The following is a 19,463-nucleotide window of genomic DNA, read 5'->3' as shown; positions in this document are numbered from 1 at the left end:
GCTCCTTGCTCTCCGCACTATGATGCTCTAGTTCGCATTTTGTGCCGTCTAAAAGGCATTATGTTCCATGGTATTCACTACTCAACACACTCTTCTTTACAGCTACATGCATTTTTTGATGCCGATTGGGCCGGGGATCCTACTGACCGCTGCTTTACTACAGAGTTCTGCTTCTTCTTGGGTGATTCTTTTATTGCTTGGTGTAGCAAGAAGCAAACTCTTGTTGCTCGTTATAGTACTCAGGCTGAGTATCGTGCTCTTGCAGATACTACTCAAGAGCTTGTGTGGCTTCATTGGCTTCTTACTGATGTGGGAATTCCCTATCCTGCTGCCACTACCCTCTATTGTGACAATTAGAGTGCTATTCAGATTTCACATAATGATGTCTTCCATGATCGCACCAAGCATATTGAGATTGATTGTCACTTCATCCGGTAACACGTTACTAGTGGCACTGTTCGTCTTATCTTTGTTACCTCTGCCGATCAGACAGTTGACATCTTCATTAAGGCTCATCCTCCAGGACGATTTTTTGATTTACTTTCCAAGCTCAACTTGATATCTGCTTTACTACCTTGAGCTTAAGGGGGGATATTATCTAATATATTGAGAGGGAGTTTAATGATCTGGTACTGGGCCGGACAGATCTAGGCCAGACAGGGTTTTGCCGGACAGATTTGGGTCGGGCAAGTGTTGGGCCGAGGATGTGTGGCCCAGTTTGGAAAGAAGCTGCTCGGCAAGGCAGTGCTCGGTTGGACCGAGCTGCTTGATCAGGCGATGGTGGAGCCAGTCAAGCTGAGTGACCGGCGCCCGGAAAGGCGTGGTCAGCCGAGGTAATCGTTTGATCGGCAGGAAGGCCAACCACAGGAGATGCCCCCGGCTAGGCTTTGCCGAGATGCCGCCTAGCTCGGTCCTCCTTGGGCTGAGCCAGTGAAGTGCTTGGGTATGAAGCACAGCACGGCTGTGGATAGAGAAGCTCGACTGCCGAGCTCCAGCTGAGAAGGCAGGCAGTTGAGATTAGGTGATGTTCAGCAAGGTTTATGCTGACAGATGGGATAGCGGAGCCACGTGTCAGGAGATGACTGGGAGTGGTTATGGGGCGCAGAGGGTATATAAGCATGTCTGCGCCCTCCATACGGAGACAGACGAACATTCTGTAAGGAAATTCTTACACTAAAACACTCCTCTCTCTCTCTCTCTCTATCCTAAGGTGTGTGCTAACTTGATCGTCGGAGGGTTTTTTCGGCCACACACCACCGGGTAGCTCACCGCTATTTGCTCGCAGGTGATCGGACAGAAACGGAGCTCGGAAGAAAGGAATATGGGCTTGCCTGAATATTTGCTCCCCGTACAATTGGCGCCGTCTGTGGGAAACTTTGACAGACAAAACCTTGTTTTCCAAGCTCGTCTGATCGCCGTCCATGGCGAACAACGAAGAGTTTCCGTTGTCTGCCATAGACGGAGCCACCCCGGAGTTCACCCAAAGGAGAGAAGGACCTCCCACCATCCATCCAATGGCGGACTTGGAGATACTCACCGGAGGACAGTCAAGAGACACGCGAGATAAGCGCGGAAGAAGTTATGGCCACTCACGAAGTCCGGACGGTCATCGGCGACAGAGAGAATCACATGCCCGACGTCTGGAACACAAGTTGATGGACCAAGACGCTATCATCCGGCGAATGGCGGCGGAGATGGAGGATCTGAAGCGGCATGTCAAAGGGAAAGGTGTAGCTGGAGTGGGTGACCACAGTGAGCGCACCCCATTCCGCCGTTCAGGCGGTCAGAGTCAGCGACGCACTCAGTCTATATCTATTACCAGAAGTTACCAGGTTGGTGATTCCGACGTGCATGCAGAAAAGTCTAGCGCGCAAGACAGCACCTACAAACCCTCACGTCCGGTGACGACGTCGAGGTACTCTTACTCCGCTCATTTTGAGGATTTGCGGGCGGTCTTAAAGGAGTGGGCTCGCCGACGCGAAGCTCAGAGAATACCGGCTTTCCAGCGGCTATCCTACGGGGTTTACGCCAGCGAGGAGGTCGGAATGCCTCCACCCCGCCAAGCAGTGCCACTTTTTGAAGATACGGACTTAGCCAGGCTGAGTGCCACCCCTTTTTCCCTGGAAATAGAAACAACACCGCTTCCGGCAGGCTTTCACCAGCCTAAGTTCACACTCTATGACGGAAAAACCGATCCTTACATGCATGTGAGCCACTTCCGACAGGTTATGGCCGGACATAGGTGAAATGACGGACTTATGTGCCTAATCTTCCCGTCAAGTTTAGGCGAGCTGGGCTTAAAGTGGTTCGAGAGGTTGCCGGAAGGGAGCATACAAAGGTGGCATCAGTTGGCCGAGGCGTTTGTTACACGCTTCAAAACCAACACAAAAACACCAAAAGAAGTCGATCACTTACTAAGTGTCAAGATGGAACCGAGTGACACACTAAAGGCATACAACTCAAGGTATTGGGAAACCTTCAACGAGATCTTGGATTGCCCGGTCAACCTCGCAATCACGCAATATAAGCGTGGTCTCCCGGTCGGTCATAGACTGCAGGACTCGCTTACCATGCACCAACCGACCTCCATGGGCCAGCTCATGCAACGCATCAATGAGCACATTCGAGTAGAGGATGACGCGTCTGCATCTACCATGAAGGCAACTCCGGTAGCAACGGACAAGAAGACAGCAGGCAAAGTGCACGCAGTTGGGCAAGAGTCCAGCCGCTCAAGTGACCGAGTAGAGGAATCGGACCGTGGCTCGAATCGCAAAAACCGGGGTAGAGGACGTCGGAATGACCGGGATGACTACCCCCGAGATGACGTAGCGGGTGCAAACAGAAGATTGAAGGCACGAACTGACATAACCACGGTCTTCAAGATTCCAATTTATCGTATACTTAGTGAAATCCGAGACGAGAAGTATGTCCGGTTTCCTGCTAAGTTGGGCGATGGACAGAAGGGCTACAATCCGCGGTATCGTTGCACATTCCACCGGGAGAGAGGCCACCGGACTGAGGATTGTTTGCCTTTGAGGCAACACTTAGAAGAGCTGGTCGCGGCCGGGCACCTCGACCTTTACATTGATGGCGGCGTAAAGCCGAATCATGCTCCGGTCGATCCCAGGGGACAGGATGACTGAGACGCACCACCACAGGGAGTTATTAATGTCATCCATGGCATCGTGGAACCGGAGCGTGTTTGCGAACTCCGGGGCATGATAAAAAAGGCAGAACATATGAGGGAAGTTTTGTCGGTACAACCTGCCATCAAAAGGGGGAAGATTGAAGAAAAAGACGTGATTAGTTTCACCTCAAGGGATCTAGAGCGAATCCAGACGCCGCACAACGACTCTCTAATGGAATTATTTCCATAGAATATGTTAAGTCTAAAGATAACATAACGGATCCACTAACCAAAGGGTTAGCAAGAGAGTTAGTTGAGAATTCATCGAGGGGAATGGGACTTAAGCCTATTTAATAAGAGTTACCTCAACGGCAACCCAACCTAGTTGACTGGAGATCCCAAGATCTAGGTTCAAAGGGACAACCGAGTTGTGAATGACTCAGAAGGATCACTGGGGAGTCTAACTCCTACCCATTTCTATGATGAAATAGTGATGTCTGCAACGTTTTAGGTTAAGTAAAATTTTAATGATTCTTATATCTAGGTAAACCTAGTGGAGTATGGCAGGATATTCTTCATAAGAATCACCTATGTGAGTGTGAACTGGGCCGGTTCTATGAGATTTGTGCAGGGCTACAAGTCTTTAGAGCACTTATGAATGACCAGGTTGTTTAGGGCCAAAATGAACACAATAGTGAGAACTAAACTGTGTCTGGGGATATACTGTGCGAGTTCTATTGTCTTAGTTTACATAAACGACTGAACAGTTCAAGACATCATGTTCATTAGTTAGCTAGTAAATCCGATAGTGTCTCACAAGGGAAGGTTCAAAGTCAAAAGCTACCTATCCTTTGCAGAATATTTTCAATTTATGCACTCTCTGTATTTACATCATGTTGCATTTTCTCTTTGTCAATTTCATTCATGTGGGAGATTGTTGGAAAATTTATAAAGAGGTAGTTGTGAATTGAAATAAACTCCATTTTGAATGAAATGGTGTAAACTTTCATGGTGTCTTTTTGTTTTATACAAAGGGTCAAACCTCCATTTGAATGAAAGAGTGCAAACCTTTCATTGTGTTTCTTTATTTTAAAGGAAGGGTTATGTCCCTTCTTCATACATTTTCTATTCAAATTGAATAGGTGCCAACAAAGCCTATATAAAGGCAGCCCCATTCCAATTTTGATTAATTCTAAAAATTCATTTTCCTTGCCTTCATTTTGCTCTCTTGCGTCCTTTATTCTTCATATTATTTTAGGAAAAATTCCAGAGAGTTATAGAACACAAGGTTCTAGTTTGCCGGACAAATTTGTTTGAAGTGCTACTACAAATTTGTGAAGATCATTGTATCTTGGCAGATAGACGCCACTCAACCGTAAGAACCGTAGCGGGGCGAATCTGTCTTAAGGATAGAATGTCACACACTCGACTTGGTCTTTTATTTTTAAATTCGGTTCGATAAATAAATTCGGCATGTTATTTATTTATTTTATTTGATTTAGTTTCAATTTATTTTATTTACATAGAAGATTGTTCCAACAATGTATACCTTGAGCTAATTAAGTGTGTAGAAATATAATTTCCTCTAAAATAACCATATAAGATAAAATTGACTATTTTAACTAAATAAAACAAAATCTTATCTCCAACTTATTATTATTTTATTTTTTCTCACACAAAAATTAAAAAAATTAAAAAATCTATCCCAAAAAAACTTTTTAACCCATAAAAAACCAACAAATCAAAAAGTCAATCACCATCCCACGCAAACTCAAAACAAGGTTAATTGTTTGGTGCACAAAACTCAAAACAAGCTTCAGAAAGTAAAGTGTCCTTAATTTCCATTCTTTCATCAAATGAAATATATGAAAAAATGGCCACAAACAATCAATGTAATGTGGCAGTGATTGATCTGGAAGACTTTCCAGGGCAGTCAAGGAAGATGATAGAGGCATGTGAGGAATTGGGTTGTTTCAGGATCACAAACCACCATCAATTCCTCCCTCCGGCACTGTCGGCGGAGATGAAGGCGGTGGTCCGGTCACTCTTCGACCTTCCGGTCGAAATCAAGCGGCTGAACACCGACGTCATCCCCGGCAGTGGGTACATGGCACCTAGCCAAATAAATCCTCATTATGAAGCCTTTGGGCTTTATGATATAGCCTCTCATGAAGCTGTTAATGCCTTTTGTTCTCCCTTAGATGCCTCTCCTCACCAAAGGTTTGTTTGCTGCTCTTTCTTTCTTCTTAGTTCAGTTTAATTTGATCATTACATCCAAATTACACGTTTAAATTAACAATTTTGTTATTTGTATCAGTATCCTCCTCGAGTATAATTGAAATATAGTAACATTTGACTCAAACTAGAAGGTATTTACGTAGAGTTTATATTTTGTTATATTAAGTGTGATTTAATGTATAATCAATTTCTTCAATCTGTAACTTCTGAACAAAGTTATCAAAATCGGGATCCTAGGTGGGATTCTTGCAAGGGATTTGTGGATCGGAACATAAAATTAGACCAACGATTGTTAGATTCTACTTTTAATGTAAAATAAAATGAAAAATTATCAATAATAATGATAATGTATGTTAAATAATTTTAAAATCATCAAAAAAATGATAAATTTAATATGATTCATTTTTTTATGTTAATACATATTAGAGGAGACGTTTAGAGAAATAGTTTATAGTAAAATTTCTTAAATTGATATACACATATATAAGAAATAGATAATAATACAATTTTTTTTTTTTTTTGTAGGATTGGGATTGTAGTGTGATTTTACACAATTTTAAGATCGTAGTCACTTTAAAGATCCCACTAATCATAGTATGATCCACATCGTTTGACCCAATTAGAGTCATAAATTTGTAAAATCGTATAATCGGGATTGGGATTCTAACAGTAGAAGTTAAACTTATATATTGTACTTATTATTGTTATTATCATTTTTTTTTTCTTCAAGGTACCTAACAATAATTTTAAGAATTACATGAATCGTTAAAAATGAATCAATTATGAATCGTGCGATTTACTAGAGATTCACTTTAAAAATAAATTCATTCATAGATTCGTATCGATTTTGCAAAAATTACAAATCGAATCGCGAATCATAAGATTTTGATAACATAGATTTGGCACACTTTTTTTTCTTCTCAATTGGTAGGAAGGGAATAGGAAAATAAGAAATTACATAACACAAAAGTAAAGACTTGAATCATGTCATTGTGTCTGATAAGGGAGTACCTTATCCACTAGGCCAAACTCTTGGTCATAAATTTGGGACATTGAGAGGATTAAAAAGACAAGGAAAATTCAAAAAAATTTAATTGGGTGTAATGAGAATGTGGGTATAGTGGGAGAAAAAAATATCGTGTAAATAAAAGCTCGAATGAGCAAATCACTTTATCTGAATTTTGATTCCTAATTTGCTATGAAACCTTATTAAGGGAATGCCAAAACATTTCCCCATGAACCTCAAACAAGGTGAGGGGAAAATTTTGAGTGGTGGTGTAAGAGTAAGAGCAATTTGCTGATGCACATTTTGGGGCATACTTTTTTGTTTTGGTATTCCAGTGTCTACCTTGAAGTTGTTTTCAGTACTCACTCTTTCTTGATTTTGCTATTATTACTAGAGAAACTATAAAGATGTATGCTGAAGCAATACACAATCTAGCGATGCATATTGCTTGCAAGCTAGCTGAAGGTATGGGGTTAACTAGCTTTTCGTTTGAGGGATGGCCTTGTCAATTTAGGATGAACAAATATAACTTCACCCCCGAGACTGTAGACTCTTCCGGTGTGCAAATACATACTGATGCAGGGTTCCTCACTATACTTCAAGAGGATGAAAATGTTGGCGGTCTTGAAGTCATGGACAAGTCTGGCAAATTTGTTGCAGTGGAGCCTTTGCCGGGAACTCTCCTTGTCAATCTCGGAGACATTGCTAAGGTGGGTAAATCTTGTTGAGATTTTTCTTTGTTTGATTTATAATTGCCTTTATTATTGTCCCATATTGGAAAATTAACAAAACTTGAATGGGTTCATTTATTTCAAAGAACCCAATATGCGCAAGAAGCCTAAAATGCACATCATGTGATATTTTTCGCACACGCTTATTTTTGATAAATTATTTACCTAGATAGGTATTTTTTGGACAAATTGTGATAATTTTCAAATCAACAATTGGGGTATGCATGTCTTTTCATCAATAGACACTAAACAGTAAAAAATACATAAGTTTTCATTTGTTTTCAACACATCAAAAAATCTAAATAGTTATGATGAAAAAATAAAAAGAATTTCGTGGGAGTTCTTCAATTCTAAGGATGACTTTGCCTGTTACCCTGCAGCAAAAAGTGTCTTAAGTTATGTTTGAAAACATGTTCCAACAAAATTAGTTCTCATTATGGTCTGTAAATTCACTTTGCTCAAATACAGATTATGCTGATATTTATTTTTCTGTGCTTGTTGGAATGTGAAAGGTATGGAGTAATGGTAGATTATGCAATGTGAAGCATAGAGTAGTATGCAAGGAAGCAAGAACAAGAATGTCGATTGCTTCATTTCTGTTGGGACCAAAGGAGGCAAAAGTGGAAGCTCCCGTGCAATTAGTGGATTCCTCACACTCACGCTTGTATGTTCCTTTCTTTTACAGTGATTACAGAAAGCTCCGAATCTCAAAAGAGTTACATGCTGGTGAAGCTCTTGATCTTTTATACACCAACTCTTGAAAAAGAATATGTGCCGAAACTTAATAAAAGAAAGGATTGATGCACCATTGCTATTTACATGAGAAGAAACTAGTGAAATTGAAATTTGGGGAGCTTATGGCTTTGATTTAATAAACAATGTATTGAAGACTAATAATTTACTAGCTCCAAGTTGACCTTGTTCTAATTTTGAATAGGGTTGGGCTCAAACTTCAGTTATAGTGTTTTTGTGTGTGTGTGTTTATAAAGCCAAAATCTCTATTAATGGGTGTTTAGTTGTAAAATTAAAGAGAAATTGCATCTAGGTAGAAACAAATGATGGCTAGGATAGGTATGGCTAGGATTGCGCTATGTCATTAATTTTTTTTACAGTTATGAGTTGAGATTTGTTCATAAGTAGAACTAGTTTGATCATAAGTTAATTATGAGCCACAACCAAATTTATTCTGGAATTAGTTTATTCATAACTTTGTTATGAGCCACCACTATTTCTCTTCATAATTTAAATATCACTCTCCTCATAATTGTCATGACCAACACCATATATCTCATAAATATTAATCACATATCTCATAATCATGTCATAATCCAATACCATGTATCTTATAACCACATAATTTTGAACATAACCAATACCACATATCTCATAATCAATATCATTTTAGCTCATAATCAACCCCATATATCTCATAACGAACATATCTCATAACTACACGACTTTAAGCATAATTAACACCTAAGAAGCATGGACACGGACACGAACACGTGACACGACACGAGTACGACACGGACACGCCGACACGTTAATTTTCAAAAAATGCAGGACACGACACGAGGAGGACACGCATGAAATACATAATTTTATATATTTATTATATGTGTTAGGTCCCTGTGTTGTCAAATCCGGAGACAAAATCTTGTGTTGATTCAAAACTATGTTTTTCTGTTTTTGTACTGTACGCTCGAGCGGAGACTCTTGAGCTCGAGCGTAGATTAGCAGGTCACAGTAGTTTGACAGGGCAAGCACAGATACTGGAAGGTGTAATTTGACGCTCGAGCGGAAACTCCTACGCTCGAGCGCATCTCTGTTTCTTCGTATGCAGTTTTTGTTCAGTCCGCTCGAGCGGGCTATGGTGAGCTCGAGCGGAGATCGCGATTCAGATTCCTATTTAAAGCTGCTAACGTTGTTTTGTTTGGTACGTTTTTTCTAGATCTGAGAAAAACAAACTAGGGTTGTGTTTAAAGTCTTCTTGGGAGATTTTTGAGAGTTTTTCTTGATGTCTTGGGAAGAGTTCTTCACTCAGGATCAAAAAAATACATACATCAAGGAGTTGGTTTCTTTAAATTCAAGAGAGAGTTCTCTTCGGTGGATTCCGAAGATTCAAGCATATAGTTTCGAAAGGTGTTTGATTCTATATGTGAGTGAGGTTGTGGAATCAACTTCAAGATTGATCAGTTCCGAGATGAAGTCGTAAAAAAGAGTTACAGAAGATTCGAAGACAGATTGACTAAGTTGGGTAATTTGTAAGATATCTTTGTAATCTTTTTACTTCAGTAGTGGATTGATTTATGGCGTTTCGCCCGTGGTTTTTTAATCACAGTTGGAGGTGTCCAATTGTGGTTTTTTCCACGTAAAAATCTTTTGTGTCGATTTATTATTTAATCTGTCAAAAACAAACAATCTAAATCACTTTCGTAAGTGCTTGTTGATTTAGATTGTGTGTTTTGGTTCTTTTTGGGATTTGGAATATTTTAATCTTGATCTAATCACGAATCACTTAGATTTTCAATTGGTATCAGAGCGGGTCACTCTTTGTTTTTTCAAAACTATAGGAGTGTGATTTTGTGTGATTAGTATCATGGATTCTATTCGTGAAGGTAACTCCACTCATAGACCCCCTTTACTTGACGGTACAAACTATTCTTATTGGAAAGCTCGTATGAGAGCATTTTTAAAATCCATCGATGAGAAAGTTTGGCACTCCGTAATCTTTGGGTGGAGTGAACCTACAATCACCATTGATGGGAGTGATATTCCTAAACCCCTGGATAAATGGGACACAAACGATTACCAGAATTCGAGTTGGAACAGCAAAGCTCTCAACTCCCTCTTCTGCTCTGTCACACCTGAAGAATTCCGTCGAATTTGCACGTGTGAAATAGCAAAAGAGGCGTGGGATATTCTTGAAACGATTCACGAAGGTACCACCTCTGTTAAAAGGGCAAAACTTCAACGTCTCACGTCCGCCTTTGAAACCCTTTTTATGCGCGACGATGAGACGTTCGATGAATTTTATGCAAAACTCAGTGATATCGTGAATTCCTGTTTCACTCTCGGTGAGAAAATCCCGGAAGCAAAAGTTGTTGGAAAAATTTTGAGGTCCCTTCCCGAGAGGTTCCAACCAAAGGTGACAGCCATTGAGGAGGCTCAGAATGTTGATACCCTCAAGCTCGATCAATTGGTTGGAAATTTGCAGACTTATGAAGCCCACCAAATTTCTAAGAAAAAGCAAAAAGAAAATATGGCTTTCACGAGTGCCCATGAGACTGCAAAACCTCCGGAGACTGAATTTGATTTAGAGTCTGAGATGACGGCTATGCTTACAAAACAGTTTAAAAAATTTTTGAAAAAGAAGCCGAATTTCAGAGCCCCTATTTCAAAAGATAAGAGTAATGACAAACCCAAAAATGTTCCACCAAAATTTGCTCAAACTACTGAAAAAAAGATTGTTAGGGGACCAGGGGTCAAGTGTTATGAGTGTCAAGGCTTTGGTCACATTACCCTTGAATGCCCTTCGAAAAAGAATCGAAAGAAAGTCTACACTGTAACTTGGGATGATGAAAGCGGGTCGGAGCAAGAACCCGAAGAACCTGAATCTGGAGAAGACGGGGATAGTGCTTTTATGGCTTTTTGGTCCACTTTCACTCAAACTCTTCCAAAGCCAGCGGAGTTAGCTCGTGGTCAGAACTTGCATCATGCTCCTACTTTTGATGGGAGTAACTACCTGTTTTGGAAAATCAGAATGAGGGCTTTTCTGAGAGCCTTTGATCCAGAAGGCTGGCAGGCCATTGAAGAAGATACAGAAAGTGTTGACAGTCCGAGCAATCTGAGAGCCCTTAGCACTATTCGTAGAGCAATTTCTGCTGAAGAACAACAACGGGTTGTTCGTTGCACAAAGGCTAAAGAGGCATGGGAAATTTTGAGCCAATTCCATGAAAGAGGAAACTCACATTCACCACCATCCAGCGACTTTTCAGTCTTAGTTGCAAGATTGGAGGAGGCAAAGGAGAATGAAGAACAAAAAGAGGATGATGAGACATCTGAGGATAATGAGGAGATCAATGGCGATGAACTACAACAAGCCTACGAAAAGCTGTACGAGGAGTCTTTGAATTTGTCCAAACTCAACGACAGACTCTCTCTCAAGCTCAAGACATGTGAGGGTGAGAATGTCAGGCTGAAAGAAGAACTTGTAGCAGCAAAGCAGAATATTGTCAAGATCTCGAGTGACAGGCAAGACTTATGTGGAAAATTACTATCCTCTGAAACTGAAAGGAATGAACTTCTGAAGGTGTATTCCACATATGAAGAAAAGCTTGAAAGTCTTGAGCTGTCACAAGCCAGATTGGAAGAGATAATCTGTCAAAAGGATGAAGAGCTTCGGGTTGCTAGAACCACTATTGCCATGTGGAACAAAGGTTCAAAATCCTTAGAAGACATCCTCGGGTCTCAACAAATGGGTTGCGACAAAAGCGGGTTAGGCTATGATGCAACAGCACACAAGGGACAGGCCTCTACTTCACATGACAAGAAGACTCAAGCAAAGGGAAAATTGAAGGTAGACCAGGCTGATCTCTCTCTCCGTCTACCGAAAGCTGGTAAAATCAACAAAAAGGAGGTAAAACCAGTTTTTATTTGTCATCACTGTGGTAGGAATGGCCACATTCGTCCTTACTGTTTTGAACTCTTTGGTAAGGTGTCTCAAAAGGGTAGAAATTCTAATACTTTTTGGGTTAGGAGACAACCTTACATGTCTAGGCTGAACACCAAGACTAAAAAGATTTGGATTAGAAAAGAGGATTTGACTTGTTTTGTTGCTCACACTGCTCTAAAAGCACGTGATTCACACATGTGGTATCTTGATAGTGGGTGTTCTCGTCATATGTCCGGTAACAAATCCTACTTCACCTCCCTTGAAAAATATGAAGGAGGAATTGTTACCTTTGGAGACGGTGGCACTTCGAGAGTCATTGGTAAGGGCTCTATTAGTGTTGCTGGTCTTCCCAAGCTAGATAATGTTTTACTAGTTGATGGTCTTAAAGCAAATCTTTTAAGCATTAGTCAAATGTGTGATTCCCATCATGAAGTATTGTTTTCTAAAAATAAATGTGAAATTTTGGATAAAAAAGGAAATACTGTCTTACATGGGGTTCGCACATCTGATAACTGCTATGGGATTGTTACAACTAATGATCTCACTTGTCACTCTGCCATCATTAGTAACATTGATTTGTGGCATCAAAGATTAGGTCACATGAATTTCAATGACCTAACTAAGATTGCCAACAAAGAGCTTGTGAGGGGAATACCTAAACTAGGTAAGAATTTGAGCCATGTGTGTGGACCATGTCAGCTTGGAAAGCAAACCCGTGCTCCTCATAAAAAAGTGAACAGCTTTACAACCAAACGTCCTCTTGAATTAGTTCACATGGATTTAATGGGTCCTACTCGCACTGAAAGCATCGGAGGTAAAAGATACATTTTTTTAACTGTTGATGATTTTACTCGATTTTCGTGGGTAAATTTTTTAAGGGAAAAATCTGATACGTTTGATGCTTTCCAGGCCTTAGTCCCTAAAATCCAAAATGAACAGGGTGTTTCCATTGGGCGTATCATAAGAATCCGAACTGATCATGGTCGTGAATTTGAAAATAGTTCGTTTTCGGATTTTTGTGATATGCATGGAATCAAGCATGAATTTTCTGCTCCTATTACTCCACAACAAAATGGAGTTGTTGAGAGGAAGAACAGGGTTGTTCAAGAAATGGCTAGGGTCATGCTCCTTAGTAAGAAACTTCCTCCTAAGTTTTGGGCTGAAGCCTTAAATACTGCTGTTTATGTCATAAATCGCGTGTATTTAAGGCCCGGCACTTTACAAACTCCATATGAATTGTGGAAGGGGTTGAAACCTAATGTAAAATACTTCAAAACTTTTGGGAGTAAGTGTTACATCTTCAAAGATAGAGAGCCTTTGGGCAAATTTGACTCCCGAAGTGATGAAGGTATTTTTCTAGGGTATTCAACCACTAGTAGGGCCTTTAGAGTCTATAACCTGCGAACTTCATCTTTAATGGAATCTATCAATGTGGTTATAGATGACACAGGTGCACCTACTCCAGCAACAAATGAGGATGATAATGATGAGTCTCCAATCTTGGACACGGAATCACAAAATCAAGGAGAAGGTGTGGACCCATCACAAGAAATGGTTACAGAACCATCTTCACAGGTAAGGTCAAGTCCAAAGAGTGCTCCAAGGGACATAACTCCTGTTGCCCCTGTCACTGCGAGTCCTGAGCTTAAACCATCAGCTAGGGTGAAACTAAATCATCCAGCTCAACAGGTGATTGGAAGTGTCTCGGATCGAATGAAAACCCGAAGACAGATTCGGGATGAGGTATCACATATGTGTTATGTTTCTTTAATTGAACCTAAAAATTTTAAAGAGGCCTTGCTAGATGATAGTTGGGTCAATGCTATGCATGAAGAATTAGGTCAATTTGAACGTAACAAGGTTTGGACTCTAGTTCCCAGACCTAGAGACATGAATGTGATAGGTACCAAGTGGATCTTTAAAAATAAATCTGATGAGAATGGTACAGTTGTTAGGAACAAAGCTAGGTTGGTTGCTCAAGGCTACACACAAGTAGAGGGTGTTGACTATGACGAGACGTTTGCCCCAGTTGCACGTCTCGAATCTATTCGTATTTTGCTTGGTGTTGCATGTTTTCTTGGCTTTAAATTGTTTCAAATGGATGTGAAAAGTGCCTTTTTGAATGGGTACTTGAGAGAAGAGGCATATGTTGAGCAACCAAAAGGGTTTGAGGACCCTAAATGTCCTAATCATGTCTACAAGTTAGACAAGGCTTTGTATGGGTTGAAACAAGCCCCTCGAGCTTGGTATGACAGACTTACTACATTTCTTCTTGACAATGATTTTCAAAGGGGTAGTGTGGATAAGACCTTGTTTGTGAAACATACTAAGTCTCATATTCTTGTTGCTCAGATTTATGTTGATGATATTGTGTTTGGATCCACTGCTGAACATCTTGTGAAATATTTTTCGGATTGTATGACACATGAGTTTGAGATGAGCATGATGGGAGAGTTGTCTTATTTTTTGGGTCTTCAGATTAAACAGTCTCCTTCAGGTATATTTGTGTCTCAGTCTAAGTATGCGAAAAATCTTGTGTCTAAGTTTGGTCTTGAGTCTTCCAAGCATGCACGCACTCCCATGAGCACCAGTCTTCACCTCTCCAAAGATTCCTCTGGTATTGATGTTGATCCTACCCTTTATAGGAGTATGATAGGGAGTCTTTTGTATCTTACAGCCAGTCGTCCTGATATTTCTTTCAGTGTCGGTGTCTGTGCTCGTTACCAAGCCAGTCCTAAAGAGTCTTACCTTCTTGCGGTAAAACGCATCATCAAGTATGTTAATGGGACTTTGGGGTATGGGGTTTGGTTTTCCACTGACACTACAGCCGATATTACTGGTTTTTCTGATGCCGACTGGGCAGGATGTGCTGATGATAGGAAAAGTACATCCGGGGGGTGTTTTTACCTTGGGAACAATCTGGTTTCTTGGCATAGTAAAAAGCAGAATGCCATCTCTCTTTCCACTGCTGAGGCTGAGTACATTGCTGCAGGGAGTTGTTGTGCTCAAATGTTGTGGATGAAGCAAATGCTTCATGATTATGGGATAGAACAGAACACTCTTACTCTTTTCTGTGATAACACAAGTGCCATAAACATTTCAAAAAATCCTGTCCAACACTCTCGCACCAAACACATTGACATTCGTCATCATTTTATTCGAGAGTTAGTGGAAGAGGGCCTTGTTGTTATTGAGCATATTCCCACTGAGCATCAAAAAGCTGATATTTTTACAAAACCCCTTGATCTTCTTCGGTTTGAGTTCCTTAGAAAGACCTTGGGTGTCATGCTCGATCACTAGAGTGTTACCTGTTTCTTGAGTAGGTGTAAATGTTTGTGCCTTATGAATGCTTGGATGTGATAATCTCAATATCATTGATTTCTGTTTACTTGCATCCAATTTTTATACACTACTCATGCTGCTTACAAGATCTCATTGTTCATTGGTCATAGCTCATTTTGAATGCCCATGCTCATTAACCTCATGATCTCATTCTGTACACATCCTTGAGATTAATTGTTGCAGGGGTTTCCGCACATGTGATCAAAGTTCTCTATGGACCACTAACAGTGTTTCTTGTACTTTTACTGTGGAATTGACCGATACTAGCATATCATGGGTGATGTTGAGTCTCTTAACCATCCACCATCTGTTTTCACTTCCACGGTTTCTCCCTCAATTCCTTGAAGTCCGGACATTAGGAAAAGGCTACCTCAGAGGCACCAACCAGGCCATCCTTTATGATTTCATTCTTCTCTGGTTTGGTTTCCATACTCTTGAGAGTGAAAGCCACCAGTGAGTGCCCACAAAAAAAAAAAAAAAAAAAAAAAAAAAAGGACTCTTTGACTGAGGGGGAGCCTCCGCATTTACTCAACAAATACCCCGTGATTCCTAGTGGTTTGACTTTTCACTGTATTGTTGAGTTACTCTTGATGGAGGTCCAGCCATCCGATCACTACTAGGATTAACTCTAGCTCAGTGACCTCTCATGGATTGCACACACACACTTTTTTATGTGAGCTCTCATATTGGATTCTGAGTTGTACATTCTCATGTAGCTTATGATCATGGATGATATTTTTTTTGCTATGCTCATGATTTCCAGTGTCGTTTTTTTTTAAAATAAAAAGGTGCAAGTTCACACGATTCATGAATTGTGGATTATTTCATCTTAGTTTCATTTGGCTCAGTCTGATCATCTATTTTTGTTTCAGGTCTCACCTCGTGATTTTGCATATTGGATTGTTTTAAAAAAAAAAAAAAAAAAAAAAAAAAAAAATTGTTTTGTTTTGTTTTGTTCCGCTCGAGCGGCATGTTTTACGCTCGAGCGTTTTTTTCACTCTTGCAGCAGTTTGTTCGTGTTTTGTCAGTTCTGAGAGATGGTTTTTTGAGCTCGAGCGGCCTTTGACACGCTCGAGCGGGAGTCTGCTTGCAATTTTGTACGCTCGAGCGGTACTCAGTACGCTCGAGCGGACCTGTTTCATACTTAACTCCCTCTCTTGACTCTTCGAGGTATTTTTTCTCTTCCTGTTTCATTCTCTCGATCTAGGGTTGGTCGTGTGGCTGCATTGTGGTCGATTCTCCTCCCATTCATCATCCGGAGTTCAGACTGCTTAATTTGATTGTCTGCGCCAACATCATTGTCACCACACATTCTTCCGAGGTCAAACAAGACCAAGGATTCATTTTGTCTTGTATTGCCAATCACCGCTCTATTGATCTTGCCTCTCTTATTGTCACCAAGATGATCAGTGCTCATGGCCATTCCAAGCTTGGCCTTCCTTACGGTTGCTTGATCAACCGCCTTTTGTCTGACCTTGGGGCTCCTACCCTCGATGATGATGAGTTTGTCTCTCCCTCTCGCCCTTTCACTAAGAAAACTGTCTCACAGAGTCGGGCTCATGTTAAGGGGGAGTCCTCTCGGGCTGGTCCTTCTACAGGTACCACTGCTGGTCTTGCTGAGGAGGCTGAATATGATGCTGCTGCCGCCGGGGGTGAGGAGGATCCTACTCCACCTGTTCCACCTAGCTCGTTTCCTGATCAGTTTCGGCATTTTGAGGAGGCTATGACTCGGAGGTTAGACTTTCTTGATGCTCGCTTTGACGCTTTTGATGGTCGTCTTGGTCAGCTGGAGCAGACTGCTGTGCACAATACTTTGCAGCTGGATCACATCATTTCCTTACTGACGCTTCAGCCGCCCCCTCCTCCGTCTGGTGCTTGATTTGTAGCTTTCTTCATTCCCGGTCAAAAAGGGGGAGAGTTTGGTTCATGCTGGATTGGACATGGGTATATTTTGTTGATGGTACATGGATATTGTTGGTATATTTTGTTTTGTATGGATATTTTGATATTGTGTTCCGTTGGTTCTATTGAATGGATACATTTTGCTATATTCTTATACAGTTCCACAAGTTTTGGTTTTTCTGGTATGTTGCTCGTTTTTTTTACAGGTGAATGGTGGATGATGAATTGGATTGATGGCTTGATATATGGCTAGATTGGAAAGCTTGTTTATTCATAGAGTTGTTTTGAGTTGTTTTGATTCATAGAGTTGTTTTGAGTTGTTTTGAGTGTTTTAGTATTGGTTTTTGAATTTTGTCTAGTGCTTGTGTTTAAGGACTTTTGTTTAGAAAAGTTTTGTCCGGGAATTGACAAAGGGGGAGATTGTTAGGTCCCTGTGTTGTCAAATCCGGAGACAAAATCTTGTGTTGATTCAAAACTATGTTTTTCTGTTTTTGTACTGTACGCTCGAGCGGAGACTCTTGAGCTCGAGCGTAGATTAGCAGGTCACAGTAGTTTGACAGGGCAAGCACAGATACTGGAAGGTGTAATTTGACGCTCGAGCGAAAACTCCTACGCTCGAGCGCATCTCTGTTTCTTCGTATGCAGTTTTTGTTCAGTCCGCTCGAGCGGGCTATGGTGAGCTCGAGCGGAGATCGCGATTCAGATTCCTATTTAAAGCTGCTAACGTTGTTTTGTTTGGTACGTTTTTTCTAGATCTGAGAAAAACAAACTAGGGTTGTGTTTAAAGTCTTCTTGGGAGATTTTTGAGAGTTTTTCTTGATGTCTTGAGAAGAGTTCTTCACTCAGGATCAAAAAAATACATACATCAAGGAGTTGGTTTCTTTAAATTCAAGAGAGAGTTCTCTTCGGTGGATTCCGAAGATTCAAGCATATAGTTTCGAAAGGTGTTTGATTCTATATGTGAGTGAGGTTGTGGAATCAACTTCAAGATTGATCAGTTCCGAGATGAAGTCGTAAAAAAGAGTTACAGAAGATTCGAAGACAGATTGACTAAGTTGGGTAATTTGTAAGATATCTTTGTAATCTTTTTACTTCAGTAGTGGATTGATTTATGGCGTTTCGCCCGTGGTTTTTTAATCACAGTTGGAGGTGTCCAATTGTGGTTTTTTCCACGTAAAAATCTTTTGTGTCGATTTATTATTTAATCTGTCAAAAACAAACAATCTAAATCACTTTCGTAAGTGCTTGTTGATTTAGATTGTGTGTTTTGGTTCTTTTTGGGATTTGGAATATTTTAATCTTGATCTAATCACGAATCACTTAGATTTTCAATATGTTATATATATATGAATATATCATTCAAAGATAATAAAAAATACAATATGACACTAATTCTTATAAATTTATATGGTTTTTATTTTATTATTGTATCTTAAGTTATTTTGTTCAAATTTATAATTAGTTTTACGTATGTCTAATCGTTAGACACGTGTGTTTAAACGATTGACACGTGTGTCCTTCAAGTGTCCAAAGAGTGTCCAAGTCTTTAAATAATAGGACACGTTTTGAAGAGTGTCGGACACGTGTCCTGAGAGTGTCTAAAGAGTGTCGGTGTCCGACACGTACCCGACACGGATACGTCACCTTCCTAGAAGTGTCCGTGCTTCTTAGATTAACACCATATATCTTATAACTGCTATCACATATCTCATAACCAATATCATATATTTTAAAATCACTCCCACATATTTTATAATCATATGTCTCATAATTAATAATATTACATCTCTTGTAACTAAGATTACAATATAGACGGTTCGAATCATCATGAAATTTTGCAAAATCTACAAAATAGTCTTTCAAATTATGAATGAAAGATATGATCTTGAAGGGAATTACTCCCGTTGAATAAGGTGAGGTATGAACTCAAAGAAAATGAGATTACTTGTTTGACTTCTTCTTTCCTTTGTTATTTGACATGACAGAGACAAGACTTGAACCTCAACGACCCTCTTTCATTGTGTTGGGCGGCATGTGTTTTATGCGTTTGGATTTGTCTCAAATTAGAGGGCCCTTTTCTCTGGTTCATGCATTTGGCATTTAGTCTTGTCTTTTTATTTTTATTTTTATTTTTATTTTGATTAATGATTTATCAATATAATTTTTTCTCTCAACCTTCCGAATGTGATTCTTATTTGTAAGAGTCTGGTTTCTTACTAGTAAGAGTCTCATTCAAGAGAATTTGGGAGAGAAAAATTGTGTGAATGAATCATTGTTGTTTTATTTCTTAAATTTAATTTTTTATTTTTTGTAATATGATATCATGATAAATTTTTATTAGTTTTGAGACTCATGTAAAATGTTCCTCCATGTAAGTCGGACAAATATGGGACTATTCCACCAATTATCGTTCAAAGGATTATGGATGTTTGTTAAGGATTA

At 40.0% G+C, this 19,463-nt stretch overlaps 1 protein-coding gene across 1 annotated transcript; it reads left to right on the top strand.

Moving 5' to 3' along the window:
* Positions 1-4,883: 4,883 nt before the first annotated feature.
* On the top strand, positions 4,884-8,057 carry LOC114290128 (2-oxoglutarate-dependent dioxygenase DAO). The gene is made up of 3 exons (XM_082891181.1): positions 4,884-5,347; positions 6,766-7,081; positions 7,615-8,057. The coding sequence occupies exons 1-3, from the start codon at positions 5,001-5,003 to the stop codon at positions 7,861-7,863; spliced, it is 912 nt and encodes a 303-aa protein (XP_082747307.1). The 5' UTR covers positions 4,884-5,000; the 3' UTR covers positions 7,864-8,057.
* Positions 8,058-19,463: the final 11,406 nt, after the last annotated feature.

The sequence above is a fragment of the Camellia sinensis genome, chromosome 1 (genome assembly GCF_055761805.1).
Source record: "Camellia sinensis isolate YWXY chromosome 1, ASM5576180v1, whole genome shotgun sequence".
NCBI classification, from domain to species: domain Eukaryota; kingdom Viridiplantae; phylum Streptophyta; class Magnoliopsida; order Ericales; family Theaceae; genus Camellia; species Camellia sinensis.
This window is presented reverse-complemented; position numbering and strand designations above follow the sequence as displayed.

Coding starts and splice junctions, on each gene's coding strand:
- LOC114290128 (XM_082891181.1), top strand. CDS start 5,001: ATGGCCACAAACAATCAATGTAATGTGGCAGTGATTGATCTGGAAGAC. Junction 5,348..6,765: donor GATGCCTCTCCTCACCAAAG/GTTTGTTTGCTG, acceptor TATTATTACTAG/AGAAACTATAAAGATGTATG. Junction 7,082..7,614: donor ATCTCGGAGACATTGCTAAG/GTGGGTAAATCT, acceptor GGAATGTGAAAG/GTATGGAGTAATGGTAGATT.